The sequence below is a fragment of the Acanthochromis polyacanthus genome, chromosome 8 (assembly GCF_021347895.1).
Source record: "Acanthochromis polyacanthus isolate Apoly-LR-REF ecotype Palm Island chromosome 8, KAUST_Apoly_ChrSc, whole genome shotgun sequence".
Classification (NCBI taxonomy): Eukaryota; Metazoa; Chordata; class Actinopteri; family Pomacentridae; genus Acanthochromis; species Acanthochromis polyacanthus.
The window spans coordinates 11145192-11170725 of NC_067120.1; the positions used below are offsets into that span (position 1 = coordinate 11145192).

General features: G+C 41.1%; 4 protein-coding genes across 6 annotated transcripts in view; 2 read left to right on the forward strand and 2 right to left on the reverse strand.

Moving 5' to 3' along the window:
- The window catches only part of scaper (S-phase cyclin A-associated protein in the ER), a 61630-nt gene extending 53055 nt beyond the window's left edge, over positions 1 to 8575 (forward strand). For all 3 annotated transcript variants that reach the window (XM_051951615.1, XM_051951617.1, XM_051951616.1), the window contains 4 exons: positions 231 to 380; positions 6167 to 6358; positions 7540 to 7588; positions 7851 to 8575. In XM_051951615.1, the coding sequence (XP_051807575.1) occupies positions 231 to 380; positions 6167 to 6358; positions 7540 to 7588; positions 7851 to 7948 (489 nt within the window). In that variant the 3' untranslated portion in view covers positions 7949 to 8575. The remainder of the gene's footprint in view (positions 1 to 230; positions 381 to 6166; positions 6359 to 7539; positions 7589 to 7850) is intronic.
- A 1421-nt stretch (positions 8576 to 9996) lies between these two features.
- isl2a (ISL LIM homeobox 2a) lies at positions 9997 to 14480 on the reverse strand. The gene is made up of 6 exons (XM_022189667.2): positions 14119 to 14480; positions 13555 to 13744; positions 12943 to 13202; positions 12199 to 12485; positions 11258 to 11425; positions 9997 to 10745 (listed from the first exon to the last, which is right to left on the reverse strand). The coding sequence occupies exons 1-6, from the start codon at positions 14375 to 14377 to the stop codon at positions 10629 to 10631; spliced, it is 1281 nt and encodes a 426-aa protein (XP_022045359.2). The 5' UTR covers positions 14378 to 14480; the 3' UTR covers positions 9997 to 10628.
- A 2291-nt stretch (positions 14481 to 16771) lies between these two features.
- Positions 16772 to 23775, forward strand: etfa (electron transfer flavoprotein subunit alpha). The gene is made up of 12 exons (XM_022190977.2): positions 16772 to 16915; positions 18063 to 18212; positions 18373 to 18454; positions 18729 to 18811; positions 19074 to 19173; positions 19373 to 19483; positions 19660 to 19761; positions 20044 to 20112; positions 20195 to 20277; positions 21545 to 21610; positions 21962 to 22042; positions 23361 to 23775. The coding sequence occupies exons 1-12, from the start codon at positions 16877 to 16879 to the stop codon at positions 23394 to 23396; spliced, it is 1002 nt and encodes a 333-aa protein (XP_022046669.2). The 5' UTR covers positions 16772 to 16876; the 3' UTR covers positions 23397 to 23775.
- Positions 23767 to 25534, reverse strand: part of tmem266 (transmembrane protein 266) — a 29551-nt gene continuing 27783 nt past the window's right edge. Inside the window, exon 11 of the mRNA XM_022190965.2 lies at positions 23767 to 25499. Coding sequence (XP_022046657.1) covers positions 24862 to 25499 — 638 coding nt within the window. The 3' untranslated portion in view covers positions 23767 to 24861. The remainder of the gene's footprint in view (positions 25500 to 25534) is intronic.

Here is a 25534-nt window from a genome sequence, read left to right on the forward strand (position 1 = left end):
AAATACTGTCTGTGAGTTGCTCCTAGCATCTCATTTCTTAGGGGGATTGGGGTGTTTAATGGCTGGACCCCGTTTGATTTGCTTGTACGCTTACACCAAGTACATTCTCACCAGCAAAACATCTAACTTTCTGTTACTTTACATTCTTACTGTGTTGAGCTCAGTGTTATCACAGTAAGGCTATTTATGCTTCTGATACACGCCAACCTGGATTGTCGGTGGTCTGTCAGTCTGTTCTAGGAGCCGAGGGATTGTCTCTAGCTTTCCGACACATCGTCAGCTCCCTGCTCTGGTACTGTACCCAGCATTCCTCTGAAGAGCTGCTGCATGAAGTTATCATCTGTGTGGGATACTTTACTGTCAACCATCCTGACAACCAGGTAAACCAGCTTAAATCTACACTGGCACCACAAGTAATTATATTGTATTTTCAGTTTAACGAAACTAAACTACCATAAAGATATCTGTTTTTAGTCACCATAAATAATGTTAGTAATTTTAGTTAAATGTTTAAACATTTCATATATAAGATTTAAATAATTCTATAAAGTCTAAAAGGCACTTGTGAAAAGAAACTGATATTACTCCTTATTGTTCTAGTGAATGTGCATTTTTATTGATAAATCTGTACGTGATTTTCTCATTTAGTTTTGTCAGTCAATCAACAGCTTTAACACTGACATATATTGTACTTTGGTAAACTAAATGTTTCCCAGACCTTCGTAAAATGGGCATGAAATGAGTCAGAGTATTCAGCCTTTTTTCTGGGAAAGTATTAAAGCAAGCAATTAACTATCAAAATATTTGCTGATTAGCCTAATAAAAAAAACTCAGTTAATCTACTTAGTATTTCAACTCTACTTAATACAGTTAGTCAGCTACAGAAATTGTAATAGATTTTCTGTCATCTGTCTGCTAATTGTTTAATTACATTCAATGCTTTTGCTTGTGTAAAGCTGTCTATTGAGTCAGAAGAGCCCGGTAATATCATCTTATTGTTCTTCTCATGCATTATTTGTCAGAAAAAGGGTGTAGTTTTGTAGTCGTAACAAAAAGCACCTGTTAAAAGATTCATGCCTTGGCACCTTCCTGCTTTTGGTCTGTGTGTCGTTTATTGTTCCACAGAGTGAGCCATTGTTCCCTCCTGGTAGAGTAGCGCGGCGTGCTGGCCACGGTGTTACAACTACTTAGGGGGCTCTATGGAAGTGAGCAGGATGTGATGAAGCAGACCTGGCTGCTGTGTAATTGGCTGTCATGCATGGTCCGTCTACCGGGCCCCTGATTAGCCATGCTACAGTTGGCTGGGCTTTGATTAAGCTAAGCCTGTCCCACATGGGCAGCAGCCACAGCTTCAGCCTCTGATATGTCATTTATGCCCCCACAATCGCAGTCAGCGCCCATCACAACAGTTTATAGGCTGATTACTGATTCTAATTTGCCAATTTTTTTTATTTCTGGTTAAAACGTGCCTCCTCCTGTCTGTGCCACTTTAGCCATCCTCTCTGCTATGATCCAATCTAATTATTCTGATGTACAGAATTAGCATTTGTTGGTCATTGTAGATCCAATTTGCATATTATATTGAATAATTGAATAAGGACTGATGATTAAATTAAGCATGTGACAGACTATTCATCTTTGTATGCCCACAGTAACATTAACAGGGCGGCTGTGCTCTGTATTTTGTAAAAATAACATTTGTATGTTGCTAATTTAATGCAAAATCTGTCATTCTTTCACATTGTGGGTATTGCCAGTAAGAAAATTTTGAGAGAAAGCCAAAAAAAATCATCTTACCTTGCGTTTTGGTATGAAAAAAAAAAACATATTGGAGTATAGATTGTCAGGAAATAAGATCCCACACAACCGTCACACAGAGTTGATCTTTGCCAGTGGTCCAGTTCCTGGAATGCGTCCATTCACTTCTGCACCAAGATGGATGGCGTTAAGGAGAATATTTAGAGCAGCTTGAGCTTTTCTCAAGCTAATGTAAGCATTGGCAGAACACAAAAGCGGCCCGATCCGGGGCCTGTGCGGTCGCATAGACTGCTGATTCACTGTCGGCACACCAGCTTTTGTTTATATATATGCTCTAGAAATAAAGCTGCTCATAAAAAGCAGAACTTTGAAGCGGCACTATACATAGTGATGTATTCCCTCTGCTCTAGAGGGGCATGAATAATTCACCTTGTCACACAAAAAGCCATTGGGAGAGTGACATATGTAGGCTTGTGTGTTTGTATAAGTGCATCTCTGGTTATGGTGGGGGTCACTGAGCCATGTAGCCATATGTTCCATTGTCTGTTGGGTGCATCGACAGAGACCTTATGACAAAACAACACAGAACAAATGCAGCCTATTTCGTAACTGACATGCAGCTGGTCCTGTGTTTTCACTGAAGAGATACATACCGGTAATCTCCTCTTCTTTAAATACGGTGATTCATTTGTGATTCATCCGCAGTGATGATCTGTTGAATCTCTGAGCTGACGGGACTGTAATTGTAAACTGGTGACATGTTAACCCACCTGATTCCTGCTTGCTTTTTAGAAAGACGCGAGTAATTTCAGAGTGTGGAAATCTTAAGATAACTTTGGGTGTTTTTCAGTCCATGGAAAACGGCCACACACACGCAAGCAGAGCCCCACACAAATGCAGTTATGTCCATAACACATACGCACACACAAACAGGCTTAATTTCAGGTAGCGCGTGGGTGTTTTATAAATGTAATGGGATAGTTCTCCCTGTACCAGCTCCTGAAATTACCTGACTCCTCTGTGCTTGTGTTTCGTAAACTGCTTTCTTCATAGCAGCAACCATCACATGAGCTATGGATCGCCACTCGGCTGAACATCCCACACACATCCCCAGAGCTCAGCCTTATCTGTGGGGTCAGTCCTCTTCTTCCCATTCTCTTTGAGGGCGTTTCCTCTGCCCTGCAGGCCCAAGCCAAGCTTTAGGCCTGTAATTCCTGTTAACCTGATGTTGAAACTCTTCCTTCAGCAGTCCATTACTGCCAAGACAACCAAGCCCTCACTGCCTGCAGGGTAAGTGCAGCTCGTGCAGACCATTGGGAGCCAGCAGTGAGGAATACACACTCCGTATCACCCAGCAGAGTAAACAGAGGCAGAGAAACACACACACACACTAACTGGCAGGAGAGTGCCTGATTGTTAGCTCGGTAGATGATTTACACTCTGCTTCAAGGGTGAACGCAGGTCCAGCTGACTTTAAGTGAAGCTGAGGACATTTTTATCCTTGCAAACCTTTCAGTAAAGAGCTTCCATTTGTCTGTAACACTGTCGTCAGGTTAGTTTCAGAGCAGAATTATCAGCAGTCTGATCTGGGATGGAACTGACAGCGTCAGTTCATGGAGATAATTAAAGAGTTATTGGGCTTTTTTGTGTTTTAGGGGACCTTAAAACAACTGACAGTTACCTCAAACGTCAAGTTGGAGTGTCTTTGTCAATGTCTGCTTCACCACCTGCCAATTGTCCAAAGGCAGTTTACACAGTGTCCTGTGTGCGTCTCAGTAAGCCATTGTAAATGTTGTAAATAAGCACTAAACACTTCTTTGACTAGCGTGGCTTTGCACTGTCTGCGGTGCTGCATGTCTTATCAGTAAAGGAGTTCCACTGGATCTGGTTTATATTGTGGATTCAAGTGTCAGATATATGGCCTTACTTTGGCTCTGGTTCCTCCTGTGGTGTTTTGTGCTGTCTAGACACAAAGATGAATGGAAATACTTCTGCTCATGAAGAATTGTGACAATACAAATATATGATTATATTTGTGCAGTGACAAATGAATAAATAAGCCCACGCTGCAGCCTCATGCATGCAGGCTAGTTGTGTTATTTGAGACTTGGGCTTTATTGTGGGCCTGGATGAAGGCTGTCCCCCCCCCCCCCCCCCCCCCCAAAAAAAAAAAAAAAAAATCTCTGCTTTAACTTTGGGTTCTGCCTCGACTGTGGGTTTTCCCAGGCATTTGTTTGTTTCAGAACATTAACTTTACACACTCTTTGTTGTCGTTGTGAGGAAGTTATGTAATGAAAGCGTCATAAAACCGTTTGAAAATGCCAGGTCTCTGAACTTAAGAAAGAGCAGAGCAGCCAAGACACTTGAGTTTTTACAGGGTCTGCATTACATGTGGACCAGATGCATGGATTCAGACGCATTGTGTTAGTTTTATGATGTCAGGCTTTATGCTGCAGATACTTCAGCTGAGCTGGGAGAAGAAACACTACGGAATAATCTGTGGTTGGAAGCCTTTTCGGTCTCTGGTGTTGCTCTTCACCTGGTAGAGGCGTGGAAAGTTGGCAGGCGACTCTGTTTCTACCTCCAGACTCTACCACCAGGCTTTGTTTTATGTCTTTGTGCGTCAGGCACTTGAGGGTGGACAATTTGTTTAGGCAGCTGAAGATGGAATTGTGCGTAGCGGAGGATTATGAGATCGCTGGGTGATTTGTGGGTTGGATCCCCACAGAGCTCCAAGTCAAACATGCAACACTCGCTGTGGTGTTAAATTATGACACCCCGACATAAATGCTCTGGATTAAAACGCAAGAATGACGAGATTCTTAGCTTTTGCAGAATCGTAGTTTTGGCTTTCTGCTGAATGCAGAAGCTGCAGAAATTTATGTGCCCTCATTGCCAGTTTGTCTTTGGGCAGCGTAGCAACAGGCAAGATAACATATGATGTATGATTTAGTGAAAAAATACCATGAAAATGCTACAACTTCATGCTGTGAAAATAAGCAGCTCTACGTTTGAAAACAACCAGAGCCTACTGGGTTTTTTTCTTCCTGCACGGATAGATTTGTCCTAAATTCCTTTGTAAAATAAAGTTTTAAAGAAGGGGCAGAAACAAATACTAAAATGGAGTGAGGAAAATTGTTTTTTTTTTTGTTCTGTTGCAGTTTTTATATTTGTATTATAGTAAAGTTTATCCTTCACTTCAGTATTTCACTGTGACACACACCAGGACGGAGGCAAATCATACTTTGTTGTAACTTCAAAAATGAACACTTAGATTTTTCGTTGACAAATTAAAAGCTCTTCACGTTCTCAAGTATTTGTAATGCGTTAGAGGTCAGATTGTTTGACCTGTCCATGTGGGTTCTTTAAACAAATAATAATAGGTAATGACACTGTTTTGTGTCCCTTTGAACTCCGCTGTAGAGGACAGCTCTGAGAAGCTTTGCCTTGAACTGATAAAAGCGGTGAATTATCGCTTTGTTTATCCTGCTGCTCAAACTCCGAGTGCATTATCAAAGGAGAAACCAATGGAAGAGTATTAGGGACTGTATTTTTAAAATCTTGTAAATCCTGTGAATTTATGTCACTGTGACTTGGGGACCTCACCTTGCCCTTCTGGTTTCCATTGGTGTGGAGCCCCCCCACACCAGTCCTGCAGTCTGTACCTGTGAAGCAGTGGAGCATTTTTTTTTCATCCAGGATTTAACACGTTGACCTTGTGGCTCTCAGACGGGCGCTGATGGTCCTCTCGAGCTCAGGGGAGATGACCAGAGCATTAGGCTGGGGGCCTTCCTTCACAGCAGCCCCCTTTTCTAATCAAATGAGGCTGGGAGTGATTTGGTTTTAATACTGGTGGCCCGGATGTGATGGTGTGTGATTGACGGGCCGTGATGGAGCGCAGGATGTCGGCGGGGTGAAAATACCACTAATGGTATTGCTCATTTCTTAAAGTGGGGGTGGCCACACTGTTGGTAGAGGTTCGCTCACCCTGCCTTTCACCCGCCGCCCCACCCCTTCGTACCCCCGTTGCACTGCGTTTGCCCTCTCAACCTGAGCTTCACTCCTGCACAGACTCCATGCCGGAGCGTTGCTTAAGAAGCTTAACACAAAACTTGAAAGTGAAGTTTCAACCGCTGACGATGACATCATTTCACATGTCTCATTTTCCCTCTCGTGTTACAGCAGCTCTGCTATTGCCGTTTTGCAACAAAACATCCCATCATTGTGTTTTATGGCCTGTAATTGTGCGGTGGGAGGCTGTGCCCCTCAGGTCTCCTCCTAATGGCTGTTTGTGTGTTGTTTTAGTGGCAGATTTACATGTGGGCGGGGCACGGAGGCTTTGATTTACAGCCAGCAGTGCCACTGACTGGCTTAGTGACTGACTGGCTCTGCTCCCTGTGTGTTCCAGGTGATAGTGCAGTCTGGCCGCCAGCCCAGCGTGTTGCAGAAACTGTGTCAGCTGCCCTTCCAGTACTTCAGCCACCCACGCCTCATCAGAGTGCTCTTTCCCTCCCTCATCTCCGCCTGCTACAACAACTCTCAGAACAAGGTCATCCTGCAGCAGGAGATGAGCTGCGTGCTGCTGGCCACGTTCATTCAGGTAAATAAGGACATGTGCGTCTACTTTGCATCATGACACGCTTAAACGAAAAATGCAGTAGTTGTTATGTCAAGACCAAAAGAACAAGTGTTGCAGCGTAAAAGAAAAACTCGGGAATAAAAGGGGTGTCTCGAGCTCAAAGTGAAAAGTATGTTCAAAAATATACAGGGTGGCCATAAGTATTTGTTTCATGTTTTAGATCTAATTTATCCAAACCAGGACTCCATATACCTTATTCATGTTTAGAAGATGTTGTTTCACTATTTCTTCCAATTTTGGGTTTGATTTTTATGGGTTTAATTTTTTATTATTTTACAGGAGTTGTGAGCAATGGCAAGCAAATTAAATCAAAAGCAAAGAAAGTGGCTACTAAAGTGGTGTTAGAAGTGTGAAAATGCCATCCAAGTGCACACATCATGACAAGGAGCCGTTAACACACCCCCTTCCCCAAAGAAATGTTTTTAAAAATTGTAAAATGCATACCTGTGAAGTGTAAGCCTACTTTTGGCACACTCTGGATGTATTTAAAATGCAACAAATGAGCAAAAACATCCTCTTTGGCCTCAGGAGTCTCATGCTCCAAAATACGTAGAACATCCAAACCCGGTTAATCTTTCACATCAGAAGAAAACCTCCGTGCATCAGCTGATTGACGACTGCTCATCTGCCCCCCGGTGAATCTCTAACACGCAGGCTTTCACAAAGATAAATGGTTTCCTTCACTGTGGATTTACCTGCCACTGGTTCAACTCCCAGTAAACAGCTCGTCTCCTTCATCTTCCTCCTGACAACAAGGCCCTCGCCACTCTGTAACCACCACTGTTTAGACACAGATTAGCCCCCATTCAAAGGGAGACAAGCCATTGTCATTTCTTTCAAACAAGGTAATAATGCATGGTATCTGGCCCCGCTGCCCTCGTGTCCGAGGTAACCTCAGGAACATTCCTCCGAGTGGAACAGTTTTAATCCAGGATGGTTCAGCGTGCTGAGTAAATCTCAATGAGATGGAACCTCTGTGGCAGCTTTAGCTTGAATAAATTTTGTTTTCTTTCCTGGTAACTTGTTTTATTTAATTAACGTAAGATGAGCCCAATGAAATTTCATCCGAATCATTCTAATATTACATAGACCTGCAGTGTACTTTGGATTGTTTGGTGGCGCTAACATTTATTTTCTCCCAGGACTGTGCTGCAAACGAGAAGGAATCAGACACTAAAGCAAGTAAAATGGGTAAGTTATTCTGAAAATCAGTAACAAAATGATGGATAAACTGTAATATTTAGAATTCTGTAAAAATTTATTTTAATGTTTGTCTATAAAAGGTTGTTATTTTGCGTGTTTGTTATTCCCCCAGTCTATTTCAACGCTAGGTTTTATTATGTTTTTTGTTTTGTTTTTTTCTTAGTGAAATTTTACACTCCCTTTTAAAAGGATTAAGGATTCCTGTTGGACACCCGGTGTATAATATAGTCGTTCCCTTCTGTCTGTACAGTTTCCCAGCTACTGGATTACTGTGAACTGTCCAACCGCTTTCCAAGAGATCAGTGGGATTCAGCGCTGCAGTTTTTTCTCAAGAAGCAGGAGGAGTGATGGCGCTGGAAAAGCACAATCTAACCATTTCTGAAGACACTGTGTGGAGGTGTTTTTTGTTTGTTTGTGACGTTAAGTCTGATTAAATGTTGTGTTCTTCAGACTTTGTTAAAAGAAGCCTTATCATATGTGTTGATTCATCTGTTATGATTTCCTAGAAATCAGATCGAGGGTTAAGAAGAATTTTGCACAAAATGTCTTATTTGTACCTTGCAGTTAGAACACACGCACAAATACTCCATGTGACATCTAAATAAGCCACACATTTCTCTTTGTTCCTGTTGTAGATAGAAATGGTTCCATTTTCCAAACAATGACTGTCTGAACCTAAAGTATTGACTTCTACTGTAATTTATGTTTTGCCAAACCTTTCCTTCTATACTGTTTGTGTTCATTTGTTGTTTTCTGGATATTTTTTTTGAATGTGAATGGCCAGAATGTTTTCTCTGTTCTACCTGATGCCAGTTCCAAGTTTAATGACCTGCCTTGATTGCAAATATGTGTTTAAAAGTTGTGTTTTTCATGTTCCTGTTGTTTTCTTTCCCTTCTCTCTTTGTTAGAAGGAACTTACAAATTAATATAATTTATTGAGTTATAATTTAAAATAAAAAGACTTCTGGTTATAAATCACTGCTCTTCAGTTTTATTATGTGCAGAATCTGCAAACATTTCTGCTGTTGGTCTGGCTTTGTGGTAGCATTGACTTGCATAATGAAGATTTGTTTGTGGTTTAGGAATTATTGGACAATTGCAATTTGTAGAAAACTGATTCTGTAATTGAATTTCAAAGCAGCATAAATTACATATGAACTGGTGTGAATTTGCAGCCCTCAGAAACTGACACCTTTTAGGGAAAATGTGTAAAAAGAAAAAAAATCCATATATATTTTGACAGTATTTACTTTCAATAACAACTGTGGATGAAGCTGCAAAAGATATGGTTAAAAACAAAACTTTCATGTGCTTTTCAAATCACTGTGAAGCTGCTGTGACTGTCTTCCAGTTTTGTTTTTTCCAATTTCAGATTGAAAGCAGTGTTGGAAAGTTGGGAGCTATTTAATATTAATGCTGCCAAAAAATTACCAAAATATGCTTTTTAAAATTCTGTGTATTTTTTTTATCCTTTTTTTCATGAGAATACCACTGTACAACCCTGTCTAATATTTTTTCTAACTAACATTCTACTCTGATCTTAATGCTCACAGATTAACTGTTTCCCTGCATGTCTGAAGCTCTTTATCGGGATTTTTAATTTCAGACTGACTCCCCTTCCTTTGCTGATAAAAGCCGATCCTCCCCAACAAATTGTTGAGGGTGTAGTGTGTCAGTCCCGGGCTTGACCTGCCTGCTCTCTTGTCCAGCGGCTATTTGTCGCTCAGGATTCCTACTGGAATGAAAATAAACTCAAGACACGCCAGGATGCGTCCTCGGGCTGGGAGTCCTCTCGGAGCTGCTGCGCGTTTTGTTGCGGATCCTTTGCAGGTGATGCCAGATGGAGATAAGGAGCCGCCGGTGACTGCGTCTAGACTTGCAGCCAAACCGTGGGCCTCAGGTGTGTGTGACACTGTGACATTTATCTTAAAGACTAATTTGATCGTTTCATCACTCTGGAATATAACTGGAGTCAAACTTTACGCACTATCTGCTATAAAAAGAGTTGAAGGGAGTCATAATAGTAGCTGATGTGACCAGAATATTAAAAAAAAAAAAAAAAAAACTAAGCAGGAGTCCACCTATTGTGTCTGATTCACTGACCCATGACACACAGGCCAAATGATTCATTATATCTTGTGATCCATCAGTCATTGATCCACTTGGCACAGAAACTAAACAGGTTTTCAAACTTAAACAAGCTGCTACTTACCCGTTCAGCTGCCCAGTTTTTTCTCGCAAAGTTGCACACCCAAAAAAAAGGTCGACTGAACTTTTGCAATATTCACTTTTCCATTTCCCAGAACTTATTTGCATCATAAAATGCTTTAAATATATCTAAGCTAAAGAGTTTCTCCAACCCTCCACTTTAAATAGCACCATAAGCAGCACATTCATTTCCATTCCCCATAAAACTGATTTATTTCTCCGACCATAATTAAAATTCCTCTGCACGTTTATGGAACAAATGGATTTTTGCATGCAATAATCAATTGTTTAATTGATAAGCTCAGCTACCTCTGTCCTCATAATAAATAATAATAACTTATTTTCTTGGAGAACGCGCCACGAATGCGCATCTCTTTCTCTCCCTCTCTCTCTCATCTGTTTCAATAATTTACAAGAGTGAAACTTACAAATCATGCACATCTACACAGCTTGGATTTTTCCTGACAAACATACTGTAAGCAGTCAGACCTCCGGAACAGGCTCCCACCACATATTCCCGTGTTTTTTTGTCCAGTTCAGGTGTTGGCATCGTGGTAGAAAAAACAAAGGCGCGTTTGTCCCAAAGCCTGAAGCGTCCACCGTGTCCCTGCCGAAGTGTCACTGAACAGGACAGTGAGATAAAACGCCTGGATGTACAGTCAGACCTCCAATCATATCCTCCAACCCGAGTGTATCCTCCAGCATAATCCACCCAGCATGGTCCCTGGTTGGGTTTTTCTCGATTGGACGTCGCTGCCTTTTTGCGCATTCCTGTGTGGCTGAGAGCTCCGGGGGCCTCCAGCTGACCCCGGGGGCCTCCTCACGTGTCCACGGGACTCGGCACCATACTGTTCGGTGTGTCCGGTAACTGTGAGGACAGAGAGGTCACATCACTGCCCGAGGAGTTTCCCAGAGAGCCCGACTCGGAGAAAGACACCTGCAGGGGAGAAAGAGCGAGAAGGTAAATCAGCTGGGTGTGATGATAAATGTTTGATGCTTTAAGAAGCATTTCTGAACTGAGATTTCAACACTTGAGGAGTGTGAGGAGATGTTGTTGTTTTTTTTATTTATTAGTTTCTCCACAGTATGAGGGCTCTTTATCTACTAAAATGTGAAAATGTATCACTCCATCAGCCTCTGGAGACTCCATCATATCACCGATATGACCAGTATATCAAGTGACTCCACGTGGGGAATGAGTTTGGCACAAAAGCAGATTTTTTTCCCCACTGAAGACTATAATTTTGTGATTATTCTATCATCTTTTGAACGAAATGAGGGCCACCTTTAGCTTCATCACCAAGCGAATGCCTTTACTGGACCATCAGCTTAACCAGAAATAGTCCTTAGAATGAATTAATTTTAATATTGTTTTATTGTTTCCATCTCTCTGTAAATACAAGCCTGGTATTCTCATTGTGTTATGATTTATTTCTGATATAATCCTACCAGTTGCTGGAAGGCAGGCTGGTCCAGGTCGGTCTGCAGGGCGAAATCGCTGAGAGTTTTCCAAGGAGGCTGGTAGGTCTGCACCTCCACAGGATTCCCCTGCACGGTGTTGTCGTGCCGGATGGGACTGCCTGCCACCAGAGGTGTCCCTGTGAGGCCCTGCAGATTCTTCAGGAGGGATAAAAACACGCATTTCCTTCAGATATTGGCTTAAAAACGGATAAAGTTACTTCAGGATGGAGGATATTGTGCTTTTAAGCCACTTGAGATCAATAAAAAACTGGGCTACATGTTTACTTTTTCATCATTATGAGAAAAGCAGCAGACAACAAAATGAAATTGCAGAAAAGTATTGAATTTTATGATCGATGGGTAACATCTAATCTGCAGAAATGCACAATAATATGATACATATATGAGGCTGTGGAGCAGCGCTCAGCTGTAACTGGATGAAGAGGATTCATTTCCATTCTGCAAGTCATTTTAGTTCAATTTATAATTATTTTTAATTAATGAAAATACACTATTAACTGCACAGTGGAAAAAAGACGGGAAAAGCGGTTACTAGAGACTAAAATAGTGCAATTTATGACTTTTAAAAAATATAATTTGCGTCATGGATCATTTAATTTCCTGCGTTTTTGTTCACATTTATCAGGAAAAAAATGATTTTATTTCTGTTTGTGCTAGTTCTGTGTTAGTTTTTCTCAAGCAGCATTGTCATTTATTTTTTTCTTATTTAGCAACGTTATTGACTACATGAGCAGAATTTGGTTGCATGCACATCCAGACATACTGATGCTGAGTTTTCCATATTTTAAAATGAAAAGTGCAACAGAAAGCCACTGCACAAAACTGAAAACAGATGCATTGAATTTGGGAATTTAAATTGCAGTTATATATTTTTTAAAAGTTTAGTGTAAAAATGTGTTTTTCCTCACGGTTTTGTCGCTGGGTTGCTGCTGCTGGAGCTGCTTCATCAGGATGGACCTCTTCTTGTCCTTGCAGCGCTTGTTCTGGAACCAGACGCGGATCACTCTGGGGCTCAGGCCGGTCATCTCCACCAGCTGCTCCTTCATCAGGGCGTCCGGCCTCGGGTTGGCGTTGTAGCAGGTCCGCAGGGTGTGGAGCTGCTTCTCGTTCAGCACCGTCCGGACTCTGGTGGTCTTCTCGGACTGTTTGTGGACGTGGTTGCGGTGATGAGGTGGGTGCCGGACCGACACTGGGTCTGAGGGTAGAGCAAAAATAATTTAAATTACTGTTTGACATCCAGAAATAGTAGACACGAAATTAAAGCACTAAATAGCCAGTGGAATATAGAATTTTCACAGTGGGTCGTTATGAAAATGAAAATATGAGCTCTGCTGATTATTAGGCTGCTGCAAAGTCTTTATGGTTCCAAAGACGCAGGAAGTTTAAATCTTGAGGCCAAACATGGAATGAAATAGTGAATAATATGGACATGTCTGATCGAAACCTATATGTGGATTCACATAAAAGAATTATGATTATTTAGTGGACTCAGATTTTGCCTTCAAAATTAACACAGTTTTGCAAGAAATACACAACTTCCTGCATAATAACAATAATACGAATACTCTGCACATACCAGAAAATTAATATTAATAATAATACTAACAATAATAATAATAATTTCCTGGTGTGTGCAGAGATCCAGCTCGTACCTGAGATGTGCAACGGTCTGCTGTGGATGTTCCCGGGGCTCAGCGGGCTCCCTGCAGAGGCCCTCTCCACCAGCAAGCCGTGGTCCGCCCGGCACAGCAGCTCGTCGTCCTGCAGGGAGAACTCGTCCCCCGGCAGGAGGTGCCGGCTGCACACCGAGCACCGAAAACACTCCATGTGATACACGTTGTCCCGGGCTCTCATCACCAGGTCGCTGCTGCAGAAGCCCATGTTACACTTTGCGCATTTGATGCCAAATAACCTGGAAAATGGAGCACGGAGATGCAGCTACTGGTGCAATACACGATACCTCGATTTAAACAAATCTGATGCTGATTTTGGATCATGCACCGGACAGAACGAGGACAAAGCTATTACTTGGTATAATAATTACAGGAAAAGATTAAAAAAAATGTAAATGTGAAACAGAAATCTGATTAAAGTTTGCACTTTATGATGCGCAATTTTGCTCACTTTCATCACCATGCGTCTTGATTTAGGTCTGAATATTATTTTATCTCAACGCATTTGGCCTTCTACATTTATTTTCTTCTCACAAATATATGCCATAATAAGCAGAAATAATACAAAAACAAAAGTCAGCGAGCTCCTACCTTGCGTAATCTCTTTTACAGTAAGTCTTTCCGTCCCGAACGAAGCAAGTGCAGGTTTCGTCCAGATACTGGCTGCACTCTGCACACTTGAGGCAGGCTGCATGCCACTCCAGGTCCGGGGAGACTCTCAGGATGTACTGGTCGTGTATCTGACTTCCACAGCCCACACACATTGCGATTCCCGACTTCTCTGCGGAGTGGGAACGCGTTAATGCAAGGCTGTGTGCGCTCTTCTAATCCTCCTGACATCCCCGTTAAACCCTTTTTAATTTTACAGAGAGAATATTGTGCACAAAAAATATGTAGATCCTTTAAAATAATATTGTAGAATTATTATAAAGAGGCCGCGAGAGTTTAAAAAAAATATTGCTTTAGAGACATGAGCACCCCAAATGTGACAAGTTATTTTCAGGATATTGTGTGTCTGATAGTTTTCGGTCATTTTTACGCACAGATGCACATTCATCCAGCGATTAATTGTACAGGTTTGGAAACTAAACACCGACTAAAGTGGAAATAAAAAGCCACAGGAAATAAGAGGAAGTGGAATAAAAAGTGCCTTACTTTTGGAATGATCCCCCATATCATCCAAGAAAGAAGTGTTAAGCAGGATATCCACCATACAGGAGAAGTAGCCGAGTGCAAGCCGACAGATGGGGAAGAGGAACGGCAGAGGAGAGCGTCCCGTCTCTGCTGGATGATAAACTTGTATTCCTGCTCGGAGAGGTGGGGAGAAAACAAAGATCATCGACCAGTGACGTCTGCAGACCTGGACCTCTGTGGGTCCGGGGAGAGAGGGTGCCATGCAAATCTCCTCCTGCATGGACCCCTGCTCCTTTTCTTTCACTCTTTAACTTCTTTGGCTTTCTTTCACAGCATTTGTGTTGATCTCTTTGCCCAGGCCACATGTCTAGATGTGAGTTTTCCTCCTTGAAGTTGTTAAACAACTAATAGGAACATATCAAGTGTGACTTTACATCCAACTGTTGTTATTTCCTTCTGGTTTCATGTTAACTTAAAATTTATTTATGGAGCAAAAATGTGTTATTTATGGCAAACTAATTCTATTCCTGTGATGCTGTCTTTTTCTTATTTTTTTCTGTGTTTTTTGTAGTAAGGCCAGCATGTTTGGATATTATAAACATCGTTTTGAAATTGTTCAAAAAACGTTTATTAACATTCATGTTATCATAAGATTTATGTTTGGTTACATTTTTGTTGCATACTGTTTTAAAATACGTGTTTTTTGTTTGCTTTAAGTGACAACCGACATTCAGGCCACTGTAGAGAGCCCTCTACTGGAGGAAATATAATATAAATGTCTTGAATTCCAGTTCACAAATGGATATTTTATGCTTGGATGAACTTCTTTACTCTTTATGGAAGAATATCATTCCAGTCAATCAACATATTATAAACTAATGGCAGGTAAATTAAAGATTTATGAAATCAGTCAGTCACTAACCCACTGAGAAGCGGAGTGCATTATATAGGGTCTTTTTCTTTTAATTCCCATTTTTCTTTTCTCCTTCTGTCTTTGTCTGCCTCCTCTTGCAGAGAGAAAAATACTGAAAAACAGAATACTTCATGCCTGTAATTGCCATGTAAAGCCAAGGTATGTGCTCCAGTTCAACTTGAAGGCAGGTTGCTTCTGTTGTACTTGAGTATTTTCATTTGTTGTTGTCCATCCATCCATCCATCCATCCATCCATCCATCCATTCTCTATACACAGCTTTATCCTCACTAGGGTTGCGGGGGGTGCTGGAGCCTATCCCAGCTGACTTGGGAGACGGCAGGGGACACCCTGGACAGGTCGCCAGTCTGTCGCAGGGCTACATATACAGACACACAATCACGCTCACATTCACACCTACGGGCAATTTAGAGTAACCAATTAACCTCAGCATGTTTTTGGACTGTGGGAGGAAGCCGGAGTACCTGGAGAAAACCCACGCATGCACAGGGAGAACATGCAAACTCCATGCAGAAAGATCCCGGGCTCAGGAGGGGTCTCGAATCAGGGATCTTCTTGCTCCAAGGCGAAAGTATTTGTTGTTGTTTTCTCTTTAAATCTTCACTTTAATTCAGAGGGACCTTCTAATGTGCTACATTTATTTAGCTAGTAGATGCATTTAAGTCAAAGATTTTACACAACAGATACTATAAAAGCTTCTAAAATAAAACACATTGTTAAAGATTCAACAAATGCTTCCCAACCGTTGTGATTTCTGAATTTTTACAAAAGTCTGTGTCGCATCAAAATCTGGCTCCCGTTTCAGATTCTGACCTGTCAACAGCTCCACCCAACACTGATTTATACCTCTAAACATCTCACATGGTTTTATTTCAATAAAATGTTCAAGTGTCTCCTCAAAAATCAAAGATTAGAGAAAAAGTCCACCAAGTAAAAGCAGATTTGGGTATCGGAAATTGCTTTTTCTTCATTCTTCTCGGGTTAATCATCTCAGTCAACTCAGATTCATCTGCCTTTGTTGTAAAATAATAATTTCCTATAAAACTGTATGGAAAATATAGTTAAAGCCTGCAGCAGCTACAAAGCTATAATGCAATGATTTATCAGTCAGAGGTATCAGATTGATAATTTTACTTTAGTAGTTCAACTTCAGTTTGCTGCTCTCTTTCTTCACTGAGTTTTTCCTGCAGGGCTTAGTGAAACAGGTTCTTATTGTTGTATTGACACTTAAGCTTAAGTAAACGATCTGAATATTTCTTCCACCACTATGAAATATGACAATTTACCCAACTTCTCTTGCAGATCTTCAGTCCTTCAAGTTGCTTATGAAAGAGGTTACAGCAGCATAAAATGGAATTTTTCATTTTCAAAAAAAATAAATGTATAAATGTGCACTGATATTTGATCATTTTTAAGAAATACATCATTTATTTTCTTATTATGTTTTATTTCTGTAGGTTACTTGCTGCCAGGTCAATTGTTCAGACAGACAAACAGTGGTAGCAGCACCATACAATTAAGAAAATACTGTGGGCAGAAAAATGATGATCTTTCCAGAGCAGAATAAAGCGTTTCTCTGCTTTGCTTTATTTAGTGTTGGAGGGGAAAACTGAACAGAATGTCCCAAATAAGAAACATGTTTTGATGGGAAAACCAGGGATTGAGCTACTGTTTATTTTTGCAGATAGATTTCTTGCGAGATAATTGAATGTCGGACAGAGAGACAGAGAGGAGAGAGAGAGTTCTGTAACAGTACATCTCGCGAGAAATCCTGTCAAATCTCGTCCGACCTTTGGCTCAGTTCTGTCTGCAGCACTTGGAGCACAGAACAGCAACAACGGTCCAAGATGAACAGGGCTTTCAATAAGACGAGTCTGAAACAATTGGTAAGGCTGTGACTGCTCTAACTTACACTCAGACATGATTTCAGTTGTTTATAGCAGATTAAGAACACGGACGTGCCATGTACCTCACTCGCTTTTATTTGCAGCAGCTGCCAGGTAGCTAGCTCTGCACAGCTAGACTTTCGCTTAACTTTAGCTAGCCATGCTAGTCTAACAAGTAGCAGTGCTAGTTAGAATTAGCACGTGTAACACTACCTGTTGACCTAATATGACTGTAACTGTGTGTATACGCTACAGTGTGAAATGACTTGAATATGTTTGTTTATGTTTATGATGTTAATGCTAGTAAATGTTAGCATTACTAGCCTAGTGGTTATGAAAGCTCTCTGTTCGGAGTTACGAAACTGTTAAATTGTCATTGACAGGAGTCACCAAGACAAACTATCTTACTGTAAGCTGTGTAGCACTAAATAACACGGTGAAACATAACGTGTGTCATTTTATTTATTGTCTATTTGCTTGACTTTATCTGAATGACCTTTAAGAACTGATCGTTTCCAGATGAGGCTGGTATTTTCCTGTTTCACGTTGACAGATGCAGCTGCTTCAGGAGCTGCACACTCCTGTTTGCCCACTGTCCTAGCATTACGTGTACATTAACCCCATACTGTACTGCACTATAAGTTGCATAAATGATCTGAGACTGCAAAACAACAAAACCTATTTGTACTACCTGACATACGCAGTAGTTAGATAGTACACATGCAGCAAATAATTCTCTCAGAGTAACATTGCAACACATTTTAATGCCCAACTCATCTTGGAAAGTATTCATATGAGACTACGTAGTGAATTTTAAGATTAAAAAGATGAGCTATGTCTGATGCCTTTTTCATCCAGAATTCATTGTTGAATAATAACACCTGACTGACTTTGTATTTTGCACTTACCCAGCAATATCTAATAAAGATTTGAAAACATTAATAGCACCATTGTAGGAATGATATATGTACTAAGGTACTGCCTTCTTCATTTTTCCTCAAATGATAAAGATGAAAATGTTACTCAAGTGTTTGATAACTTAGGTCAAATATAACAAACCCATTTAACAGGCAGTGCCTTCTAAATACATTTGTTTTTACTGACATACGGTTCATTTTATTGACGTTGACAATGTCCTCTTCAACAGACTGGTATCCTCCAGAGGTTCCAAAGCACCTTGGTTGTAGCAGAGCACAACAATGACAAGCTGACCCCCATCACACTCAATGCCATCACTGCTGCCTCTAAAGTGGGTGGAGAGGTGTCATGTCTGGTTGCTGGAACAAACTGTGCAAAGGTGTGCAAAGCTTTTGACGTGTTGTGTTTGCGATGTTGTTTTAGCTATACCACAGTGCATGAAGATACAGTTGCATATATGGATTGTGATTAATTCAAAACAACATTCAAAGGTCACTGGGAAACTTGTAAACATGAAATGTTTTTTCTCTGGTTTTTAGGTTGTGGAGGAAATCAGCAAAGTTCACGGTGTGAAGAAGGTTCTGGTGGCCCAGCATGATTCGTACAAAGGGAGCCTGCCAGGTATGTTACACTTAAAGCCTGTTGTTTATTTATCCTTCACTTACAGAGCAATAAGATACCTTTTTTTGTACAGTCCCTCATACTTGCAGCTGATGTTGTGCGTAACTTGCTCACGGACATCTTGCCAGTAGTACAGTAACTAAAGAAGAAGACGTTGTTGTTCGCTTGATTCCCCTGCTCAGATGTTTAAATTGCTAGAACAGGCTTTGTTGCATCTATTGTTTAGCCTACAGGCAACCTAACTGCGCTTCTGCTTCATGATTCTTTATTTCAGAGGAGCTGACTCCTCTTATCCTGCAAACACAAAAGCAATTCAACTTCACTCACATCTGTGCTGGTGCATCTGCTTTCGGAAAGGTAAGTCATGGAAGAGTAAGAGCTCCGTTATTGATGAATTTGTTGTTATTATTTATATATTTTAAAATGCATTTGTCATCCAGCCACCTTGTGAATGTAAATTTCTGCTACACATACTTCAATTCAAGTTCTGATGTTCATATGGATGATGTTATGTTGCTATTTTATGAAAATTCTGCTATTTACTAAACTCTTTGTACCAATGTTTCGGTCAGTCATATTTACATGTCTATGAACCGTAATTCCACTTTGTATTTTGTAGAACCTGCTTCCCAGAGTGGCTGCCAAGTTGGATGTTGCCCCAGTTTCAGACATTATTGAGATCAAATCTCCAGATACTTTCGTCAGGACCATCTATGCTGGTAAACCTTTTTTTTTTAGTGCATTATCATATAGAGCTTGAATTTTATTTGTCCTATTTAGTGACTAGTATAATCAGTCATCAGTAGAAATATCATGGGATCTTTTGAAGTCTGTTTTTCTGATATAGTTAAGTTCTGGCAGTTATGTTTTATTTATAATTGAATGTTTCTGTTAATTAGTAATGTTTGACTTATGTAGGTAATGCCCTCAGCACTGTGAAATGTAATGAGCCAATCAAGGTCTTCACCGTCAGAGGGACGTCTTTTGAGGCAGCTGCAACGGAGGGAGGCAGTGCTGCATCAGAGGAAGGTGAAGTAGCTTACAGATTTATCCTGCTCTGCTTTGGTACATGCTAAAGAAGTGGCTTAAATTCTAGATGTTGTTTAATAACACAAACAAATAAAGATACAGTATATCTGACCAAACCTTATTGTCATTGCCACTTTTTATTCTCGCCTGTCATTCGGTGGTCCTCTGATCTGTAGTGGCTGCTGCTTCTCCCGCTGGAATTTCTGAGTGGTTGGAACAGAATCTGTCAAAGAGCGACCGTCCAGAGCTGACAAGTGCAAAGGTTGTGGTGTCAGGAGGTATGCAATAACAGTCCATCTATCTCTGATGTCTGAAGTCATGTCACAAAGGATGAAATTCAAATCCACATCGTGGGTTGTTGGAAGATGAATTCTGAGAGTTAATTTCTCAGCAAATCCACCGTCTGCGTGTTTTTCAAAGCATTGTTCAACTATATTCATCATAGGATGTCCTTAGTATTATATAATTGAAAGGATTAAGATTAAATTTAGTTTTTCAAGGCTAAGAGTTCTTTTCAGTATTTTCTTTGTTGAAGTAGACTAATAGTGTTCTTTTTCCAGGAAGGGGCTTGAAGAGCGGGGAAAACTTCCAGCTGCTTTATGACCTTGCTGACAAACTCAATGCTGCAGGTATTATAGGAACATCTGTGACAATTATTGCCTTTATGGCTGTTCTTACTTGGCGTTAAGTTGCATTTTATTCTTTTTCCAGTTGGTGCATCCAGAGCTGCCGTGGATGCTGGGTATGTCCCTAATGACATGCAGGTTGGACAAACTGGCAAGATTGTAGCACCAGTAAGTTGTTCCATTTCTGAAGAGATTATTTGAATTTCTTCAATATTTCACAGCTTATCAAGACATGACTGTATTCAAAAGTCAAAGTCAGCGGTAGGCAGCACTTAAACTCAGTGTCGGTGTGTGCGTTTGCTTTTGATGAATGTCTGTTAGTCTTCACACAGCAGTTCAGTAAGATCATGGTGGCTGCTCGTCTCCTTTAAACAGGTTAACCTCCCATTATGGGCTTCAGCCCGGTTACCCTGGCTGTGATTATCCACACATTAGACCTTGGGAAATGTGCATGATGTCACATTTAAGGCCTTAAATGATTTAGCTGATCCATTAAAGCAGAATGCAGTGCATGTCTGGTCAGAGCCTCAGACCAGGCCAGACTGTCCAAATTGGATTTTCTAAATGTTATGACAAGCTTGTGGAATTTGGCTAGGTTAATTAAATCTAATTTAAATCTAGTTTGTTTTTTTTAGCCCAAGACTCTAAAAATGTGTAGTGTATTCAGAAAATTGAAAGATTCACATTTTATTCACATTTAGAATATCTACTGTGGTAATGTAGTGGAAACAATCAGAGTTAAGTGTCTTTGAACAGTGGTTAATCTGAATTTTCACTGTAATCAAAGCTGTCAAATATCACCACAGCAGACTTACAGGGTTTATGTGTTTTCGAGAAACTACTTGGCAGGATTGAAGTGAAATTGTGAAATGTATGTGAGTGTGTTCATCTAAATGAGAAGCAGTTAGTGCTGTGTGTAAAGAAGACATTGGACGACCCACACAGCTGCACAGATGGTCTTGTTTGGTTATTTTAGCAAAATGGACATATTTTTCCAGTTGGAATGACTGAAAGTATAGTGCTTTGTCCTTCAGTTTTAACACTCACCCATGAATATCTTGTGTTTTCTATATTGGTTTATAAAAATCTGAACCAGTGGTTTCTGTGATCGGTGTGGGACTGGTAGAATAGGGCTTTTTCTGAATTTTCTGCAGAGGTGAGGTGCTGTTGTGTTTACATGTTGATGCTTCATCCATCTGAGACTACAGTTGCAACAGTAGCTATACGCTGAAATATTTATATGGCAGTGCATTAAACTGAGAGCAAGAGATGGTTTTCCCTGCAGGTTTGGGGGGATGCATGGCTGACCTTTTGCACGCTTGCCCCCAGCACCCTCTGATAGATTACATTATGCCATCAGACCCTGAGGTACATCTGCGCTTCATGTCTACCAGCATGTAACACTTGTCTGGCTGTCTTCTGTTCGTGTCCACAGGAGTTGTACATTGCTGTTGGTATCTCTGGGGCTATCCAACATCTGGCTGGAATGAAAGACAGCAAGGTAAAGTCTCTAAAGCCACATGGGCAGATTTCCATAACATCCCTTTTCTTGCCATTTTCTAGTTTTCTCTTTTTTTTTCTTGAAATAAACAGAAATATTTAATTTAATTATAATATTAGCTTTGCTGAATATGTGTTGTATTATGTGGTATTAGCCTTTTGAGTTTGGTCGGACACATTGTGGTAAATCTGATGCTATTGATAGAAAGAAACTACGCAACATTTGAAACTGGGGTTGTTTCTGAAGCTATTTCCATAATATGCCACATTTCTACATTTGCTTTGTAGTAATAGTAATCTTATTATTTGTGTTGTCTCATTTTGTTGTGTATGCATGTTTTTTGTTATTCAGACTATTGTTGCTATCAACAAGGACCCTGAGGCTCCCATTTTCCAGGTGGCTGACTACGGCTTGGTAGCCGATCTTTTCAAGGTGAGCGTCTGGTATTAATATTGCCATAATAATGTCACTACTTCCCCACATTATGAAGCAACCGAGCAGTGCCTGGACTTACTTTGGGTGTTTTAATAGCTAACAGAGTCCTGAGAGACAGTCGGAATATAACATTTGCTTTCTCACTGATAAATTTTGCACGATGCTTTATTCCACCTAATGGAAATGTGCAACTGTTGAATTATTAAGTTCTTGAATTAATCCGAGGAGCGTTCTGGCTGGAAGTCGCTGCTCAGACAGAAACACATTAACGTGTCTAAAGATATAAAAACTGATCGATAGTTGCATCAAAGTTGGCTTCGGTTTTGTGTTCGGCCTCTTCTTGCCAGGCCACTTATACGCTCAGTTGCGTTCTCGTGTCGAGCTGGTACTCGGCGGTAGTGAGCCAGGTGTGTTGGCACGAGTAACACTGGAGTTCAACGCTGCCTTTGAAAGGCTAGTAGGTTATATTTTCATCCGTGTCCTGTTGGTCATGTTTTATTTAGCCCCTCAGTAGTGCCTGTGCAGCCCAGGTGTCCTGGCAAACTCTGTAGAAGTGATTAGTAATAATGGCTAGTGGCAGTAGAGTTGTGACCGACTGGGTGAGATCATCTTACAAGTGATCACTCCTCAGATAACTGATTAAAATGGATGGGCTCTCTACTTTTCCCCCAAATTGACAATTGATACCCCGCACTAACTGTGGCAGTGACTGATGATTCTGTTTTGAAGTTGCTGCTCTCTCAAGGAGCCATTTGAATAATTTTGCACTCATATTTACCACAAAAGAATCTGTCTTCTTTAAAGCTACACAACTTGCATTATCAACATGTTTATTTATGGGCTGGGTGGCCTCCTTGTAGAATATTTCTCTGCATTTATCCAAAACAGAAGCGCTGGTAAATGTTTACAGACCTGCAGCGTCCTGTGGTCGTGATGAATCTCAGTGTGCTAAATTATACAGTGAGCAGCAGCATGCACAAGGGTTTGTGTAATGAAGTCATAAATGTCATGATATGGAATACGCTGGGGGTGAAAATGACAGGTGCTGGTGAATATTTATTCTCAAACCCTGGAAAAATGTCAGCAGTTACTAATGCAGATATATTGTAAGTTGAGTTTATGCCAGAATGATTTCTGCAGGATGTTTAGGTCTTCATAACAAGTAATTAATTTAAAAGTATTCTGTGCCAATGCAGCAAACATGTAGTTTGGGCTTTCAGGAGTGCAGTAAACAGAATATATTTGCTGTAATTATTAGTCCTGCTGTAATGCTGCTCAAACATTATGTTATGTTTCTGCACTGTTTTCTCTTCAGGCTGTTCCTGAGATGACTGAAAGTCTGAGCAAGTGAAAAGAAACAAAGTCCCACCAAATGTTCATCGTACAGCTCAACAATGCCGCAAGAACAGATCAACGGAAAACGCAGCCACCGCCTTAACACATTTCTGAAGTTGGCAGTCTTCTTCTCTCAACTAAGAAATACAAGCTAGTTTTTATATATATATTGTAGTATGTAAGGTTACATATCAATGGATAAGTTGTACTTATTTGGTAGGGGGATATTTTTTCTTTCTGTAGTACAAGTGTTGTAATTTGTATTTAATTCTAGGACATCTTTGGGAATGCTTAACTCTAATGTAGCTGATTGTAAGATGCAGCTCTTCCTGCTAACCCACAACTGTTCTACAAAATAACGCATTAAATTGACAACTGAGAACCAGTTTCCTGAATTTGCCATGTTTCCCCTTTATTGGGTTCATTTTGCAGTGCTGTCTTTCCATAACCAAGATAGAAAGTGCCTGTTGACAGAACAATAAACAGGGTTAGTTTGCAATATGGTGGCAAATCTGAAAGGTTCATGCTGTACTTTTCTTTTCATCATTTTATTCAAGTCCCTCACTATTTTCGGCTGTGATATGATGACCAGACCCATCCAGAAATATTTACACAACTTCTAAACATTAAAATCAGTTCTTATAAAGGTTATTTTAGACCTGAATGATAGGAAATCTATCATGTGCAGGTGGAGTTTCAGTTAATTACGTGAGGGTCATGCTGTAATTTGAAAAATTTCGGTAAACTCAGCTGGGTTTGGTCAGCTTCCAGTCATGGCACCTGGAAAAAAAAAAAACTCATGTGAATCATCCATCAGTCAAAAGGATTCTGCACTCTTTCCACTTACAGAATTTAGATAAAAATGTTAACATTAATATAGAAAGACAAAGATTAGAAAGAAGTTGAGACAGATCCAATGTACCCTGCAGCAGTCCATCAAAGAGGACTGTTCTTTGTGAGTTTGGAGACACTAACTGACCACCAAAACAGCTCAAACACTCGCACTTTTGGTAAATCCGTGACATTTTTCTAGGGAAAAAATTCAGTCTGGTTGTCCACTAAACCCTTCCAGCATCTCCACATCCTACAGAGTGTATCAGAGGATCTAAGCCCTCAGCACCAACCTCTCTCAGGGCTCACTTCCTAGATAGAAATCCAACTACAACATATCAAAAGCCAAATTTTCTACGCAGGGTTGTCTGAAAGTTTTCGGACTCGAGCCCCATTGCTGGTTTCTTTTGGTAAAAGTAAAAGTGTTTTTTGTGAGTGTCATTTCCTGATAAGTGTTGCCTGATAACAAGTCTGTCGTCCATGCCCTCTGTGCTGCTCTGGGAAGTTCATTCTCTCATTTCCAGCTTCACAAAGAGGATGACAGACATTGTTTATGTGCCAGTGACTCCCAACAACTTGGGAGTTTAGTAGAGCATTAATTTTTGCAGCTGATCTGAAGTCTGGTGAAGTTCCACATGTTTTGCAGAGTCTTATGTCTCTGATAGGCGGTTGACTGGAGTTTCTACCGGCCCCATCATCCTGTACTTCTCCTCCAGGAAAGGCTCGTTACCCTGCAGATGGATGACTGTCTTGGAGTGGAGGCCGACTCGGCTCTCCTGGTTCCTCTTGTTGTAGATGTTGACCCTGTGCTCCAGCTCGGGGCTGGTTTTTGTGGAGCCTGTCGGGCTGGGTGGTTTAAGGTTGACAGGGTCCAGGCCCTTCTGGGTGAGACAGGAGTCCTCAGACAGAGAGGAGAGCAGCTCCTGGACCACAGCGCTGGGACTCCCTCGTGGCTGAGTTCCCAGGGCCAGAGGGCTGCTGTAGGGTGGAGGGTAGCAGCGTTGGTCGCTGTAGTCCGTGGAGGTGGAGGCCTCGCGCACCGTGGAGCTGCAGTCCATGCTGGAGCCCAGTGTGTGGCTGCTGATGCTGTGCTGCCGGGCGCTGAAGCTGGTGCGGGACACTGTGGTTGTGGAGGCCTCGCTAACTGAGCTGCCGGTACGCTGCAAACGGCTGGACGGTACTGCATCCGCACTCACCAGAGAGGAAGGCAGCTGGCTGGGGTTGTTGGGCAGATGCACGTCTATGGCTGCTGTGGTGATGACTCGCGCTGGGTCTGGGATCCCTGTATCTACAACAAGCACAAAGTAAAGGGCCTTAAAATAT

Excerpts from the sequence above, each read along its gene's own strand:
- etfa (XM_022190977.2), top strand. The coding sequence starts at position 16,877 with ATGAACAGGGCTTTCAATAAGACGAGTCTGAAACAATTG. Across the intron at positions 19,484-19,659 it reads CAGTGCTGCATCAGAGGAAG|TGGCTGCTGCTTCTCCCGCT; the intron begins GTGAAGTAGCTT and ends TCTGATCTGTAG. Across the intron at positions 20,278-21,544 it reads CTGGCAAGATTGTAGCACCA|GAGTTGTACATTGCTGTTGG; the intron begins GTAAGTTGTTCC and ends TCGTGTCCACAG.
- isl2a (XM_022189667.2), bottom strand. The coding sequence starts at position 14,377 with ATGCAGGAGGAGATTTGCATGGCACCCTCTCTCCCCGGACCCACAGAG. Across the intron at positions 13,745-14,118 it reads TATGGGGGATCATTCCAAAA|AGAAGTCGGGAATCGCAATG; the intron begins GTAAGGCACTTT and ends CCCACTCCGCAG. Across the intron at positions 10,746-11,257 it reads AGCCTGCCTTCCAGCAACTG|GTGTCTTTCTCCGAGTCGGG; the intron begins GTAGGATTATAT and ends TCTCCCCTGCAG.